At 38.4% G+C, this 18690-nt stretch overlaps 1 protein-coding gene across 1 annotated transcript in view; it reads left to right on the plus strand.

Moving 5' to 3' along the window:
• The window catches only part of Snx24 (sorting nexin 24), a 155642-nt gene that overhangs the window by 135195 nt on the left and 1757 nt on the right, over positions 1–18690 (plus strand). The window contains exons 4-6 of the mRNA XM_027949362.2: positions 11356–11450; positions 12912–12944; positions 13456–13520. Of these exons, the coding sequence (XP_027805163.1) occupies positions 11356–11450; positions 12912–12944; positions 13456–13520 (193 nt within the window). The remainder of the gene's footprint in view (positions 1–11355; positions 11451–12911; positions 12945–13455; positions 13521–18690) is intronic.

Here is an 18690-nt window from a genome sequence, read left to right on the forward strand (position 1 = left end):
ACAAACCATGGGGAGCTGGGAAACACTGTGGGAGGAGTTGTTATTTTCATTGGTTTTTCTTATTTGCTCTTTTTTTGACAACTTGCCACATACCCCAACAAAATTGGTGTTTCATTCATAAGGATGAGGGGGAGACTGGATCACATGTATGCACTGTCAGTTGATGCCACACCTCCAGTGGCAGACAGCCGGCAGAGAATCCAGGTGAAGCAGCTTTCCATGCACTCTGTGCCTACTTCCTGGGGATACCTGGGCCAAGTCAGAAAAAGGTTGGTACAATCTATAAATCTCCCAAGCAAGGGTTCATGCTCATTGTTAGGAATAGGTCCTCAATAAATATCTTAATTCAATTCCAAGTTACTGGAGGATGTATTTGAGTGATGGGTTTGGGATAAGGGTTGGAGTATTCTCTCCATGCCCTCAGAGAACAGGTTCCAGCTTGGACCTACCATGCAGTAATTACCAGCCATGTACATACAGGCCTCGTTTCTCCTCTGTCTGTGACTGTGCTCTGTCTTCCTTAGTGTTGTTCTTTTGGGCTGCTGTTGGCCTTCCTATGTATTTGTGTGAACAAGGTCATTGCATATTTTTTTGTTGCAGTGAAAAGGCCAAGCACCTCCTCTCACTTTTCTTTACCATTTCTGTGTAGATTTGTTTTTAACTTTAGACCCCTGAGCCACCTCCACAAAGGCCACTTTTCATTCCTTGTATTGTTTCTCTGAAGACTTTCTACATATCTTGAAATAAGTGTCTGGTCACACTCTCTGGCCATTTCCCACTGTGTTCGCACTAAGTGCTGCTCACTGTGAGCTTTGCCAAGGGTTGCTAAATTCCTGTAAAACATTAATCGCATACTGCAACATTTAAGTAGGTGACTCAATGCAGTGTTTATAACTGGATAAATATAAAATGGTGTTGAAGTTCTTCGTTAGAAAGAAAAAAAAATGATGTTAACCCAGTACATTGTATCTTAACTACAGTGCAATAGGAATGTGTGTACCTAGGAAGGCCTAATCCATTTAAATTATACCACTTGAAACCCAGCTGTGCTGGAGCTGGGTCAAAGTGTGCAGTATATAAAGAAAAAGAATGTTAAATAAATCGAAGGAATAAACTAGGTACTTGGAAGAACAAGTAGGGGACTTGAGAGAGCAGATTGTTTTCAAGCACTTTAAAAACATCAATTCATCAACACCCATGGCTATGCTAATTGTAAATCTTTCATTAAAATCTGGTCTCCTGAGGCTACCTTGAGGCAACATCTTACAAGCCTACCTGTGATTACCATTTCTTCTTTAAAGTAATAAGAGCACTTCCATAAGCATATTCTACAATTTGTATTTAAATTAGTGTCTTACTACATTATTTAATTACTGAATCAGCTTTGGTTTGCTTGGTAACATAGTGTTTTATTCAAATGTGTAAGTTAGTCCCCTGATCTTAGTTTTGACTTTCAGGTAAGTAGCTAGTTTATAATTGCTTTTAGAATTTGTTTTTCTGTTGCATCAATAAAATGTCTCATAAATTCTGATGTTATCTATAATGTATAGTCGAGGCACATTTTTATTAGACACAGGCAATTTAAATGGATCAAATGTGTATAATGTATGACTTTATTTTACTTTGTGCAGTGCTAGAGATTGAACCCAGTGCCCTGAGCATGGTAGGCAAGTGCTCTACCACTGTACTACCTCCCAGTCTGAATATATGAATTTGAAGTCATTTGACCCATTCATTTGTGAAAAAAGAATTGAGCTGGTCAGAAGTTGTCAAATAAGTTTTGAAATGTTATGAGTTCAGATCCTTTTGTATTTCTTTTGCTTTGTTTTCAATTTTATAAATTTTTATATAAGGGATGAGTATAATTTTATTGCCTTTTTTTCTTCTGAAAGCCTTTATATACTTGTAAGAATTAGTTGAGCTGTTAAGATAAATTAAAAATTAAGGAAAATCAGGAATGTATTTAAAGGAGCCGATTTCTTTTTATATTTTTTTCCTTCTCCTTACTCTCTTCCCTTCCCCTGGTTCCTCTCCTTTACTGACCTCCCTTTGATTTTTATGACACCCTACCACTACCACCTTTCTTTTCCTTTTTCCTCTCTAACTTATACATATGAGAGAAAACATAACCTTCGGCCTTCTGAGTACGTTTTACTTTGTTTAACATAATGTTATCAAGATCCATCTATTCCTCTGAAAATGACATAATTTCATTCTTTATGGCTGTATAAAAGTACATTGTGTGTGTATCCACATTTTCTTTATCTATTCATCCACTAGCAGACATTAAGGCTGGTTCCACATTTTGGCTATTGTGACTTGTGCTGCTATAAACGTGGGTGTAAAGGAGCCAATTTCAATGGCTTCCTTAAGTTTATCTATGGTATAAATGAAGTCTATAAATATTAATAGAAAAATACATATCGGAAAAGGTAAAAGATTTCAAGAAAATTCAGTAAGAAGCTAAACTATGTAGCATGGAACATTTGTACATGCAGTAAGTGCTGATAAATATTTGTGAAATGAATGAATCTGTGAATCACTATATCCATTTGAAAGTAGTTTGGAACTAGAGAGACCTGGATTTAAATTGTGACTGTCCCTTATGTTTTGAGAAACTACATAGTTGTTTCAGCCTTTTTGAGCCCCAACTTTTCATATGTAGAATTTGGGTAATAACAATGTCTTATCACATTATGAGAATTAAATATGATAAAGAGTCTGGCAGAGAATAGACACTAAGTAAATATTATTATTATAAACCACATGAAAATGGCCATATCTGTTAGGTTAAAATTTTTGGAAGTTAATATGATTCAACCCAGCATTAATCATCATATGACATAAACTGATTCTTTTACAAAAAAAAAAGAATCCCTCAAAGATAACTTAATCCAACCAGAGGTTTGAGGAAAATTTCCTAAGGGAGATATGACTTGACCTAAGACTTAAAAGATGAGGTAGTATTGGCCAGTTGAAAAGAGGTGGAAGGACTTTTCCAATAGTAGAGCTGCACCCACACCTAGCTTGCCTCAGGGTGAGCTAGCATAAGAGACTGTTTCAGGTGGTGTTGGTTGGCTAGATTTGGTTCATTGGCTGTTATAAACTCTTTTCCATGCTATATTGAGAGGCACAGTCTACTGACCCAGCACTATACACTGTTTTCAATAAAATAATGTTTGAACATAGCACTCTAATTTATGTAAGTTTAATTAAAGATTTTAGACATATACTATTATAAATCTATATGTTAAAATTAGAAAAGAACAATTTCTTTATTTTGTAATTAACACAAGTAGAAATAAAAGTTCTGATACTTTTCTCCTCAATAACAATTAAAGGTAAGAATTAACTCTCCATATGTCCATAACCCACTTAGAGAATTTTTCATATTGACCTATGAAAAATTCACTGAGCATGGGCAAAAGTTTTCCTAATGCTTCTTAACAATGTTTCTTGAGAGGTTAAAGCTTATATTTTCAGTACCTGCAGAAGCCCCAGCTTAGAAAATGAATGTAATCATTGCTCAAAGCTGATTGTATCCGTAGGATTACTAAGAACAGAAACAAAACCCTTTAGAGAGGATATATCTTGAACTTGCAGTAGATTCTTGAGTTCATGTAATACAAAACTACAAAACACAGAAGAAAATCAGCAACTATAAATAAAAGTCAAGACATACACATACACCAGCAAGATTAGATCCCAAGAACTTGAAGTAAAACAATAATTTGATTGATATCAAAATATGTTTAATATAATAGAAGACCTAAGAAAAGACCAAGAATCTATGAAAACCAGAGCAGATGGATTTGAAAATGAACCAATATAATTATTAAAATTAACTCAGTGGATTGATCAAGAACATTTTAGAGATACTCCCCCCACCAAAAAAAAAAAAAAAAAAAAAAGGATTAAATGCAAGACTGTTTTATCTGAGGAACTCAGGACCTGTCATGTACACCTAGTTACCCCACCCACCATCCATCCATGTAAGATCATTTGATGGCCTCCAAAACAACTGAGCAGAAAAAGCAAATTCCTTTCCCTGATCTAGAAACCTCATCCAACATCTCTAGCTCCAGTTCTCCCATTTTATTCCTCAACTTCATTATATTCCTGTAGCTTCCTTTCAGTTTTTCTAATGTCATGTTTCTACCTTCACAGACCTTTGAACAAACTATGCTTTGTGTTTGAAATATTCCATTCCCTTTACCCTCTTAGAAGCATTCAACTCTCAGCTCAAAGGTTACTTCCTAGGGAAGCTTTCCTTCACTCCACTGGTTAATAAGGGTGCTTTGTAACTAATGATCAAGGAACTTGATCAAGGAACTTTCATTCAATACTAAGTTTGCAATTTCACATTTATTTATTATGATTATTTGGACACCATCCACCTTACCCCCTGTCAGATAGGGGGTAAGCCTTGGGAGAGCAAGACCACTTTTGTTTGGCTAAATATTGTATCCTCAACATCATGCTTGTACTTTGTAGAGGATAACATTTTTATATGAAAAGATAATTCAGAAATACACAGCATAAGCTTTGATCTTAAAATAGCTCAAAAAAGATAGTGGATTTTCCAGTTTCTACTATTCTGTAGTTAGTTTTGTCTTTTTAGCCACATTATCAAAAATGATATTACATTTTTTTCAAATCTTCTTAAGCTATATCACATTATTTCTTTGCACAGATTCATTACTCCTTAAATTGGCCCTTCTTAGCATTCAGTTTTGAGTGCAGGTCCACAGATTTATTGCACCATCATCTGTAAAGCCCTGTGAAACCCTAGCAGATATCTGTTTAAATTCCATGACTGGTACAGTTTTTACCAAGACAGGGTAGACACATCTTGGGAATAGTGTCACATGCAAAAAAAAAAAAAAAAAGGTGGCGGGGGGGAAGGGGGTGCAGGGTGCAGTGGCAGTGGGCTCTTCAGAAGCACCACCTGATTTGTATTTTTCAGATGGTCATTATCCTTCTTATATCTGTTTACTGGATGACTTTTTAAAAAGGGTTCTTTGCTAACCTTACTATGGCTCATTTCGTGAAATGGTGAGCAAATGCTAGGACGTATGTCCATTTTTAAAGACTGAGACTGCAAAGCCTCTGTGAACTAGTAGGTTTGAGTCCCAGAGGACAGTGACACTGGAGCCCACTTACTGCAGTGAGGAGGTATTGATTTTTCTCTCTCCTTGTTCTTAGCAGCACCTCTGAAGCAGGTATGGTTTGAAGCATCTTTCATGGTGAAGAAAGGAAAAACTGTCGTGGTGAACTTTGTCACCCCCCAAATCAGACATTTCAAATCAAACTAGATGGAATGGGAAAGGGGTTTTAAAGGACTCTCGTAAACCTTCTGACTTGGTTCAGTACCCTGACTTTTGTGACAGGGAGGTTCCCTACAGTTTATAGCGACATTGATAGACAATGGGGAAAGCTGTGTGTGTGTGTGTGTTTCACATTTTGAAAAGAGGATAAAAGGATCAAACTGGTGAAAACAACACAGCTTTGTGCAGTGATCGTGTAAGGTTAGCAAAGTGGTCTTGTCCAAGTTTTCAACAAGATGTTCTGTTCCTGTTATAATTGGCTGCTGGGTAGGTTTGGACCTAACTAGAATGCCAGCGTTCGATTTCACCGTGTCCTCGGTGGAGATGTGTCACCGTTTATGCTCGCCTTAGTGACAATTTTCTAAAATGGAAGCTCGTGGGAAATCATTACAGTGTTTATATGTCTCCCTCGTTGGATGGCGTTATCCTGTGATATTTTACCAGTGTTTTCTGCTGTATGATGGCATCTTGTGAAGGTTAAGGCAGAACAAGTCCCTCTGTAATTTTGTGACTACATTTTATGCACTGAAGAAGAAAAGATAACTGACAATTAAGTATTTGGGATGTCACAGAAAGAACATGTGCAACTAATCAATGGTATCCTTTGGGAACATGATTTTATAAAGCTGATAAGGTAGAAAAATCAGGATTTTGTGATTTGTGTTACATGATGATAATTGTACCTTTTCAATAAAAAAGACATTTCTCTTGGAGTAAACACTGAGCTTGCAGGGGCTCTGGAAGCAATGATGTTGTTTTTCTTCCCCATGCAGGCAACTTTTTTGTTAATCCTTTTGTAGATTATGAGATTTTTTTTCTTATTATTTACTTTTTCAAGTGATATTTCTGAAGGATCATCTGGTCTGTTTTAAGGGAAATGGCTTATTCGTACGAAAGTGAATAACCCTGTATAAAGAAAATATATATATATATATTGTTTTGCTTCTTAGAAACTATACTCAGTTACCCAGTTTTAGTATTTATCAGTTGGATATAGTACTATCAAAGTCTGTCACATAAGATATCATATATTTATTACAGTTCTTTGATTTAACCTCATTTTTTATGCCTTCTAAATTATCTGATTTTTAGTCTAAATATATTCCTATAAATTGCTTGGAAATTTCTTTCTGTTAATCCCATAGCATCTCCCATCTGCATGTGTATTAAGGGCCCATAGTATTTAGATGTTCTTTGAAACCTCCTCTCCCCATTCATGTGTCACTTTTGCTAGTTGTATTGCACAGGCTTAGAGGTAGACTTCTTCCCTGTTGGTTGGGACATACTTTGTTCTTGCTTCAACAGCTTTGAACATGCTGAAGAACCAGGGGCCACCTCCTTAACAGAATGGTTAGCCAACTTAAAGATCATTTTCCTCTTGGCCCTCCATGCCTCATTCCACTAGTCCAGTAGTACCCACTATTGGGTGACCTCACTGAGTCTGAGTTTCTTCCTAAATACACTCTTATTTTTCCCTGTTTGGGGACTTGAGCATATTACACTGAAGTGGAGGAGAAGATGATTCAGCTCATTTGACACCTTGTGGAAGCAGCACTTCTTGGTGATCTACCACTTGAGACCCACAGCACTTGTCCACATACAATCACTCTGTCCTGCCTCTGAGTAATTAATTCTGCCTCTTGTAGTATTTTACTCAGTGCTTACAGTACAATTTATTTCCCGCTTTTTCTCCAACTTCTCATGTTCATTTTTATTTCTGATGTCTTACTGTGTGATTTCGTTGTTGGGCCATGAGTACCAAGACTCAAGCAGCACAGTCATTAGGTAATGGGTTAGACAGCCCTGGACCCAAGACCCTTCACTGCCCCACAAAACAAAATGCCCCTCTCCTGACAGGTGTGGGAGACTAGTGTACCCTGGCCCAGCATCAAGAGAGTTTAACATCATTTTCCATAATATTTTTTCAAGTTTGGGAACCCTTCCTACTGATGATTCTTTCATTTCTTAGTTGTATGTAGAAGATTCAAAAGCCACAAATATAAACTACTTTCTAGAACTGGTGAAGTAGTAGATTTTGATCTATCAGAAAGAATCCTTTGCCATGATAGTCTCACTATGAGACAAATATTTTCAAATGCATCCCAGGGTTGGAAACCTTAATGAGTTCTAATAGCCAGGCAGCCACACTCCAGCAGGGTTCTAATTGACAGAGTAGAAAACGGCAGCAGGAAGGCCAGTGTGTCTTTGGGGAGCTGGCATACAGCACAGGGCCGGCTGGGTGTCAGGCGCCCAGCCAAATAAGTGCACCCAGCAGTGTGGTGCCACAGTTGAGCTAGAAGCAGGTGTCCATCGATGGGCTGCCAGTGGTCCGAGAGCCTCCTCCTCTGAAAGCACCATTATAAATGTCTGTGTATTTTTAAAAAAATTATAGTAGATGGATATAATACCTTTATTTTATTTTTATGTGGTGCTGAGGATCGAACCCGGTGCCTCACACGTGCTAGGCAAACACTCCACCAGTTGAGCTATAGCCACAGCCCTGTCTGTGTATTTTTTTTTAATCAAGCAAACTGTTCAACTTTTATCCAGTTTTCAAAAATATCCATGAATCATAGAAGGCTAAGAATCCCTTTTTACTAGATGGACAATAACCTGAACTTCCAAAATGGATAAAATATGTGGTTGGGCATTGATTCAACAAAATGTTCAAAGGAAAGAGAATTAACACCTCTTGAATGCTAATTGTATACCAGAGACTCTTGGAGACCTTTCCCTTTAAGGTAACACAGGAAGAATTTGAACCCAAGTCTTGCTCTAAAGCCCACATGCTTCATATACTGCACTACTCTGTAAAGAATGAAAACGACTAACCATTGAAAATTAGTCAAAAATAAAGATAAGCAATCTTAAACAATGGGGAAATGTGATTTGTTGTTCAAAAATGTGACTTCAAAAAAAAAATTAAGAGCTTATTCGTGGAATAGAGATAGGTGATCCAAACCAGATGAGGGTCTCAAGTTCATGGGATGATCCAGGGTGCAGCCTTGAGAAGGGGCAACTCCTCCCCAGCAAAAGCGTCTCAAGAAATGAAGACAATGTCAATGGAACAGTTTTGAGGCCCCACTTCACTGTTCAGTCTCTCCTGAGTGAGATCATGTGTTTATGAACAGAAAGATTTGGTTGAACTAATTTAATTCCTCTTTTGCATCTCTGTACTAATTAATGACAGTTGTTTCACTTGTACATTTTATATTAAATTAGGTAAATTCTGCTATATTACCCTTCATCTCTGTTTGGACTTAAGTATTAATTCTTTTCATACAAGCTCTCTTAACAGAGTTAAGAAAATATTCCTGCCCACATAACTGATTGCTTAACTAGCCCCCTCCCCCTTCCAGGACTTCCTTCTTTTTGACTGTAAATCCTAAGAACATTTTGGTCATTGTTTTCTGGGAAATATTAATTGGCAATATTCAGGGAACAAAAATAAATACAAGTTTCTGGAGTTTTCTGTATCCTTTTTTTGCCAGTCTATGTTACCTAAAACAATGTGATCATCTATTTGGAGAACTCTGGGGAGGCTGAGCAGGATTAATTCCTGTCCCTGTGTTGCAGTGTAAACAGCTTTTTGCCTGTCTTTTGTCATTAATGATCATGCTGTAGATGTAGCCAGTGCATTGTAAGCCAATCTGTCAAGGCAAATAAACAATTCACCTTGTTAAAATTCCCTAAATCTTGCATTAATAAAACCAAAGTAACCCCCTGAACACTCAAGAGATGTCTTCCTCCATACTGCGGTGATGGATGACATGTCTAAAGATCCTGGAAATTAAGTAGTTCAGGTCATTAAAAGTGTCCCACACTTGTTATTGATTTAATTTATTTTAAAAAGGTGGGGGTGGAGATAAGAATGTGATACCCCCGTTTTTTTTTTAATCTGAAAGCTACCACTTGTATAGATAATTAAAGCTATTGCCCCAGTGAACAGCTCTGTATTTGTTACAACATTAAGCTTTATTATTTAAATAGGTTTTATATGTCCTCTGAAACAGACAGATCACTAACAACTTGATAACCATTGCAACTTGTATCCTGGCAAAAAATCCTTGGAGTTTCATATGTGCGATAATTCCCCGAGCTTCTGAGTACCAGGCACTGAAATAATGACCTCTGGGCATCCCCAAAATCCCCCTGGGTAGGTAAAAATTTAGACGAAGGTCAAATGATTTGGAGGAAATTAATTGCAAGAGCAATGGGATCATGCTTCTGGACAGAGGTTTATTTTTTTTTTTATTTCTTAACTTTCCATTTTTTTGTATTTTTATAATCAGGGAAAGAATATTATAAATAAATATGCGATACATACACAGATATTTACATATATATATATATATTATATATTATATATATATATATATGGATACATGGGAAGACATTTAAGTATTTTGACTCTATTATTAAACTCAAGTTTGAAATTGTGTGTGTGTGTGTGCGTGCGTATACTTGTTCATCACTAGGTTTCTCCACCAGCCCACACTCCTTTGAAACCATAGAAGTCACTTGTGTCCCAGTCTCTTATGCAAGAGATGCCCAGTAAATATTTCATAAATAAAGTAGAATTTCCACTTTTCTTCTCTTTTATTCTTTAAGCTTCTATGGCCACCACAGACTGTGTGAGAAATAGTGACAGCGCCTACCCTTTGACAGTGCTGGCTCTCCAGATGAGCCAGCCCTCTCTAGAACTGAACAGCAAGAGGGTTGGGCACTAGTAGCTCAGTCTAGCAGGACTGGCAACTGATATAGTCCCTCACTTCATCTGTGTGTCCTGAACTGGGCAACAATTCCAAAGCCTTATGAGAAATGGGACAACTTAATATGTAAATTATGAATAAAAATCAAGATATTATGAAGAATTGTATATATGTAAGATACACAGAATTTGACCTGACTTTTTTCTTTTGCTGTGTATCTTATTCATTATCTTACCTGGTTGTTCCTGATTAGCTGTGTGGATGATATTTCAACATCAATTTTCACTGGTCTTTAAACAACATGTGATTATTGGGAAAAAATTTCCCCATGATAAGTTATAAAAAAGGACTCTTAACAATAGTTATTTTAATTTCAGAAGTTATTATATTTTCTGTTTCCTTCCATAATTTTTTAGGGAAAAATGGAGGGGAGTTCACAATTTTGAATTCAGTTCACACACTCTTGAAAGATTTTTTTAAAAAAAACATAAATATGAAAATGCACTGTATAGTTGTCCATCAGAGTTCTCCTTTAAATTGCATAATTCAAACCTCTGAATACTGACATGCTTATGCCATTATGCCAGCTATTTAACAGAGCTCTTTAAATGATAGAACTCTATAGATTTTTTTCTCAATGTATACACTGATTTACACTTAGCGGGTAAAGTTGTTACTGACCCTTTAAATGGAGCTCTCCACATAGCAATAAATGTCAGTTGATCCTAGTGCAAAACAGGTGATAGCTGAGGGTTTTCACTAAATCTTCCAGTTAGAAAAGCTATTTACAGTATTCCTAAATAGTAGTGGTCTCTTGTGGGGAGATTATATATATATATATATATATATATATATATATATATATATATATATATACATACATACATACACACACACACACACACACATCAGACCACTTATCACTCAGTAGGGAATATTTAATGACATATCTTGGTGGGATTATTGATGTGCTTAAGAGTTTGAAATATTCACTCCAGATTAGAATCTCCATGAAGCCAGGGACAACATGTAGCAGCTTTCCCACTGCCTTGTCCCTTGATCGACATCTGAAGCATAGGAGGGGCTCTGTGAATGCCAGCTGAATGAATAAATTACAGCATTTGTCAGCGCTACATAGCACATGTGTCAGCCTGAATTCTTGGTGGGCAAAATGGGGACCACTCTTCCTATTGATTGTGAGAAATGTTGCTGGTAAGGACTTTGATGGACGGTTATGACTTTTTGATAATAGTTCCTTTGATTGATTGCCTAGCAAACTTCACTTCAGTTTCTAATTCTGTTTTCTGCTTCCACAGGCTGTCATTTTAGAAAATGAAGAACTTCCCAAACTCTTTCTTGATTTCCTAAATGTGAGACACTTGCCCTCTCTACCAAAGGCAGAAAGTTGTGGGTAAGAACTGTTGTGTTCATACCAGATGTATATTCTAAGTTACTCTTCAGTAATTCATTGGCCTAACAAATATCCCAGATTGGTGCCCAAGGAGAAGACTGGCTTTACCCAATCTTTTGATTGGGACAGCACTTGCTCGCCCCCTGCTTGTAGTCAGAGGAATTCCCTCCAAGTCCCCATCTTGCTGCCAAATGGCCAAGGCTTACGAACTTATGTTTAGATGTAAGGAATTGACCTTTTAAATTATGCTGTTGCATAGAGGGATGGTACATGATGGGAATTATGAATCTAGGTGGTCCATTTAGGGACAGTTTATTAACTTTTAGATGCTTGAACCAAGCCCATATCCACCTGGTGTGCATCTTCATATCATTTTAAAGCTCTAAAGACATTCATGTGATCCTTAATTTTACAGTTGTGCAAACACAAATGCAGGAATTAAGTGTCTCTCCCAAGATCTCGCTCTGTACTGGTAGAGCCCAGGCCTTCCAGCTCGAGCCCTTTTTCTCTACTGTTCTTTCTTCACTGCTGCCTCTCCCTTGGGAATTTCTAATGGCTGGGTTGCAGACCCTAGTCCGTGTCCCCAAAGGAATGAGAGGCTTGATATCACCAGCAGTTTAGAAAGGCTGCAGAATTAATTCTGAAACAAGCCACTTGCCCTGCTGTGGACACATGAATGGGGCCGAGCTAACCTCAGAAGGCCGTCAGAACAAATACATTTTCAGAGAAATGAGTCAGCAGGGAAAGGGTTTTGCCCATTTTTCACTGCCTCCAGGCCCACCTGAAAGGAGCCACACCAATTGCATGATGATCAAGCTCCCACACCCCAAGTGTTGTTAAGCCCCAGCCATCTGCTGGTGGGAGCTGCACACACCTGTCATAGCTCCTCACCAGAACTGCTTCCTCAGGGCCCCTTGCCACTTGCCCCAGCACCAGAACTATAACCACACGTATCAAATAACCTGTCATTGGTGTGTTCAGTTCCAACCTGTGTGCCTGTGTTTACTGGAGGTTAAGTTCATATATGTGTGACATCAGCAATGACAGTCAATGAAATCTCATCATTACATAAGCCCCAAAGTAGTAATAAAATCTTGGGATTTCATAAGTGATCTTCAGGAAAATGGAAATACAAGAATCCTCTGATCTTAGGATTCTTTTTTTTAATACTTATATTTTAGTTATAGGTGGACATAATATCTTTATTTTATATTTACCAGTGCCCCACACATACTAGGCAAGTGCTCTTCCACTGAGCCACACCCCAGCCCCTAATCTTAAGATTCTTTAGGATGAGTCATCAGCCATGCTGTGTCTCAGTATGAACTCCAAACTCACAACTTTTTTATGTCTCCCAATTTAGTGCTCTAAGAATACTGGCCATTTTTGCCTATGTTGGTATAAACACTGACCCAGCTTATCTGGTCTTTTTCTTTTTCTTTTCAAAAAAAAAAAATTTAGATCTTTTGATGAGACAGAATCTGAAGAGTCAAGGTAAGAATTCATACTAGTCAATCAAGAGTTATTCAGGGGAAGAAAAAGACTGTGGTCTTGTTAAATGTATAATTATACATGGTATAATTGTTTAAAGTTGTGTTTTTCTTGAAAGCCTTTGTTAGTTTTAAGATTATAAATATTTGATAGGGAGTTACAGGAGGGACCAGTTATAATTAGAGTGAATGATTACGAGACTGACATTGTTTCATACAAGTAATAAGAATACTGTTTTATCTATGACCATATTACAAGATTTTTAAGAAAATAATTTTCAGCAATGATGCATTGTGTAGATTATGTATCTGCTTCTGATTCCACAAAGAAATTTTTAGCAGATGAGCACGGTGCCAGTTCATTCCCTGCGTTTGCTATTATTCACCCACATCGCAAGATACATAAACCCTGAGCCATCCCCACACAGCAGTTTGATCCCCTCAAAGCTAGTTTGTAGTGTTTTCTGTTTACCGTCGTCCCCTGATGCTGACATGCCTGTTCTTGACCTTTCCAGCAAACTGTCCCACCAGCCGGTGCTGCTGTTCCTCAGGGATCCATACGTCTTGCCTGCAGCCAGCGGTAATCAAACCTGTCATCTGCTAACAGCTCTTTACTGATCTGACCCTGCACCACATAAACCACGTTTTTAATACAGGTCTAACAGAGTGACATTGGTCCAGGGCTTAATAATCTGCCAATAAACCAGTGCTCTTGGTGTAAGAGACATTTAGAATTTTAATTGGGGCCGGCCTTTTAGGAGGAAATGTAATTTTTCTTTCTTTCTTAGAAGGCTATTTTGAATTAGAACAAGAAGGGGTAAGGAGAAAAGATAGTTATTGTCTCTATTTTTTTTGGGGGGTGGTATTATTTGGGCATCTGCTTGTTTTTATCCAGATGCAATGGGTGGTTCGAATTCAATACTGTCACCCCTTTTAAAACTGTTTTCCAAAAGAGCTGTGTGCGTGCGTGCATGCATGTGTGTGTATTGCAAGGGTAGCTCTATTCCCATTTAGATTGAAGCATCTTTGGTGGTTGAATATATATTTTTTAAAGTTATCATTTTGAATGAAATTAATTGATTTAAGTATAACAGTAATCAACCTTTTAGCCTGAGTCCTTTCTCTATACTACAAAATTCAAACTCCCCGGAGTCCCTCTCAAAGTGTTCTCTTACACAGGTCCCTATGAGTACCTTCTGAGACATTAACTCGTTTTTTTCTTAGCAACCTTACAAAATAGGCAGGGCAGGTAGTATCATTGGCCCAACCAGAAAACCAGAACTCAGGAAAGTCCCGACTTGCCCAGTCTCAGGGAGTTGATGGATGTATTCCTTGTTGTCTGAGTTTTCCTTCTGCACTTTTTTGCATAAAGTAAATTTTCAGCCATTGTTTCTGACAGTCACAAGATAGCACACCAACTAGATAGCACTAGATAAATGATCTATTGAAAGCAGCCCTTGTTTCTGACAAGAAAACCTTATCACCAGCAAGGGAAAGGGGACCGCTGTCTGTAGCAAGGGAGCCCATCCTCAGATCACCCGCTTGGCTGTCAGCCGAAGGAAAGGTGGCCGGAACATAGCCCTGCTCTGTTGAGCGACCCCTCAGCACCTTGATCAGATCTGCCTTTGATGTAAAGACTAGTCTCACAATGGTTTTTTGTTGTTGTTTACAAAATATTTTCAGTGAGGAATAATTGCTTCTCTTAAGTTCTTCATGTTTAACAAATATGCATGTTATATTAGTAGATGTTATGTTAAATGTTATATTTAGCAAATATTCTTTTTTTATGTTTTTAGTTGTAGATGGACACTATACCTTTATTTTATTTATTTATTTTTACGTGTTGTTGAGGATCCAGAGCCTCACACATGCTAGGCAAGCACCCTGCCACTGAGCTCCAGCAAATATTCTTAATGCAACCTAGTCTAGATTAAAGAGGGAGTGTTTTGTAAAATATTATTATCTTAAAAATAACCACATAAGTATTTTTTGTAGATATTGTTCTTGTTCACGTATTGCATGAATCTGACCTAAATTCCTGCATAAATATAGAGAGTGGAGTGATCACTGAGAAAAAGAATAGCCAGGATATAATGGAAGAGGGAAGCTACTTTAAGACCCTTTCATTATTAAACAGCACCTACTATATGCTGTACACCTGACTAGACAACCAAAAACAGGAAGAACCTTCTGGAAGAGTAAATGGAAATAATAGGTCTAGTGGTTAGATGGAACCAGGTATAGGAGGGCCAGTCATCACATCTATTTTCTTGGATTTTGTCCAACCTAGTTTCATAAATTAGATTCCTGTTACCTTAGAAAGTGTCATACTAATGACATGTTCTTGCAAATCTTTACTTAACTTGAAGAGAAACTTTACTTTGCATCACATTCTTATATTATGATGCCTCTTAGCAAGATGTTGAGTTTATTCCAGAGCATGCTGAATATGAAAATATCTTTGGAGATAACTGACCCTCAAAAAGCCAGAGGAGTGTCTGTTTTTAAAGTTCAGATATTTGAACGTTATCTTCTCCATAACATGCTAATAGCTTTCAACATCAGAAGTCAAAAGGGTGCCCTGTATAATGGATTGAAAACCATAAGCCTTTTGCTCTTCATTTTGATTTTTCTAGGAAATTCAAAACAACTCTTTCCAAGGTCCCCTGTGACCTGAGTGTGGCCAAACTCTCTGGACAATTTTCATTCTTCATCTTGCTTGGCTTTTCATCAGCTTTAGATGTTTCATGTTCTTTCCATCAAACACTGTCTCCCCTCGGCTTTCTGCTTTTCTTCAGACCTCTGGCAGCTCGATGGAGGCTATACTGGGCTTCTCTTCTTACTGTGCTTTCTTTTGAATAATCTTCTCTTTGCTCGTGGCTTTGTTTACCCCATGTGTGCAACTGAGGCATAGTACTGTATTTGCATCCAACACAAACTCTGGCTATGCTTTGCAAGGCCCCTGTAGTCTGCCCTAGTCTATTGGTCTCCTGAGACCTTGTCACACACTCTGTCCCCTCCATCCTAGAAATGTTTCTGGGAATCAAATGTGCTAACCTTTCCTCCCCAGGTACCTGATGCCTCTTCCTCCTTCAGCCTTCGGGTCTGCTCACATGCTTGTTCTCCCTCACCTCCCAGGCCTCCTGATGAACATCACAGCTTCAGGGGCCTTTGGCAGCACGCTCACTAGAGCTGCCTGCTGGAGTCCTTCCTCCACTCATTCATATTTTTTTTAAGTTCACAATAAATGTTTATTAAGTAAATGAAAACCAACAAAAATAACAACAAACCTTACCCCAAATTATATTTCTTCTCATTGCCTCTCAGTGGGAAACAAGGATTAGGACAGTTTTCTGAGTAATTTAAGCAATAATGGATATTGTATTAATACTGATGGATAAAACAAAGTACATAGACCTGTGTGTGGCACACAGTAAGTACCAGCTATTACTACATGCTCATGTACTTTCAAATTATTGGACATAAAAGTAAATAACAGTCCTGCCCATGCCATGGATCATATATGCCATTGGGGTGGCAAACAAATCACCAGACATTTTATCATGTGTATAGTGAAGTCAAAGCCCAGAGTTTAAGTAGAGTAGAACAAATGAAAAAGAAAGAGGGCCATGGGGAAGCCCCAACTATCATATCATGGATCACGAGTTGGTAGACTTAACCTTGTTATAAAATCCCTCCATCCCATTCACTTTGGGGTATTTTGGGAAGGGTTATCAGGGACTGAACTCAGGGGCACTCAACCACTGAGCCACATCCCCAGCCCTATTTTGGTTTTATTTAGTGACAGAGTCTCACTGAGTTGCTTAGCACCTCGCTTTTGCTGAGGCTGGCTTTGAACTTTGATCCTCCTGCCTCCGCTTCCCCAACCACTGGGTTTCACGCGTGTGCTACTGCCGTTCACTTTTTATCAGCACATCCCCTTTGCATCCTTGAGTAATGGTCACACACCACCTGTCCTGCCTCTCCCACCACCACCATCCACATTCACCTTCTAAGTCCCCAGTGTCTTGTACATTCTCAGCTGTGGGTAGACAGTAAGTGTAAGTAAAGCCTTAGCCTTTGCTGTTCCCTCTGGTGGGAATGCTGGCTCCTAAACACCCTGATGGCTGGCTCCTGCCACTTCATCCAGGTCTTTCCTCAGAGGGCCCCTTCACATGAAGCCCTCCCCTCTCCCCATCCCCAGCCTCGTTAGCTGCCCTGCTAGGCTTTCTTTTTGTCCTTGAGCTACTGCCTGGCATATTAATGGTGCTATAGACTACTCATAGTATTTAGTGTTGTTTTCTTGTTTTGTTTGTCTTTTTGCTGAACTTAGTTGAATCTATTTAAGCTAAATATATGTATGATGTGTCTTCATGGATCTTCAAGTAAACTTTTAGATTTGGAATGGCAGAGGATAAAGGCACATGTGCCATTTACATGTATATGTCCCATTTGGGCATATTATTTAAAATCAATCAGTAGCTCTGTTTTTGCTATTAGTATTTCTAATATTTTTATATAAGAGATACATTTCAAGATGTATTTTGTTTATTTGTTCATTTGCTTGCCTCTGCATCTAGCATATAAGTTACATTGCATGGGCAGGGACAGTTCTTCACTTACGATCATCAGTTTCACTCCCACTCTGGTCCCCCTCCACCGTCTGGTTACACAATCCAGAAACCCAGAGTCATCCCTCACTGCTCACATCTGATCCATCACCAGGTCATTTCCTTCATTCTCTAGAATCCAGCCTCTTTTCTGTATCATGCAACCATGATCCTCCAGAAACGGAGCTGATTTCCTTGTGTCTGCTTTGAACTAGCTTCAGTTCATTCTCCGAGTGGCAGCCAGAGTCATTTTTTCAAAACACAATTTGATCCTGTCTCACTCTGCTTAAAATCCTTCAATAGCTTCTCATTATATTTCAGATAAAGGCAGAATTGCTGTCGATTCTTCCCAGGCATGACTTGGCACCCTTTGCCATCTGGCCTCCTCATGCCCGCTCCCCTTCCTGCCTGTCTTCCCTTTAGATCTCTGAACCTTCAGGCCCCCTCTTGCTGCAGACTTTCCCATCAACTTGCTCTGCCTCAAATTCCCCTGCTCGTCTTTGCCGAGAGCCTTCTCTCCCTGATGAAGCCCAGTCTCTTTGTACATGGCTCTAGGTGGTAGGCACCCTATAGAGCATTAGTCAGTAAACATTAACTATGGATTAGTAAGTAGACATTATTTCTTTGTCTCAGACCACTTAACTTTCTTACAGTTAAGTGCAGGGTTATAGCATAGTTTCTGGATATAATTATGTACAGATTGAAATTTAGAACTTAAGCATCTAAAGCATAAGACAGACTGATTTCCTCTCAAGCAACCCATTTGTGTTTCACCTGCAATGACAACTGGAATTTGGTACACCATACAGTGTGCCTCTGAGTCTCCTTTATATATCATACAGAAAAAGAAGTGGCTGATTTTTCAAGTTTGGCAGGATGGCTATTGTCACATATTTGCCTTCTTAGGCTGGTAAGAAAGGCCCCCATCTTGCTGCTCTCTAGAAACTTGTGTAATAGAACAAGCATACTCAAAACAACTTGGACTAAAACGCTGCTGTAAACCACAATGGAAAAACTGCAGCGAAGTATTCCCAGTAGAAATCTTGGAATTCCTTCAAGTATATTGAGATTTTGTTAGAAATTGAATTGCCAGAGTAATCCATCTTCCTAGTGAGAAAACATTCAGATAAAGAGCTGGGG

Source organism: Marmota flaviventris, chromosome 5 (assembly GCF_047511675.1).
Source record: "Marmota flaviventris isolate mMarFla1 chromosome 5, mMarFla1.hap1, whole genome shotgun sequence".
Taxonomy (NCBI): domain Eukaryota; kingdom Metazoa; phylum Chordata; class Mammalia; order Rodentia; family Sciuridae; genus Marmota; species Marmota flaviventris.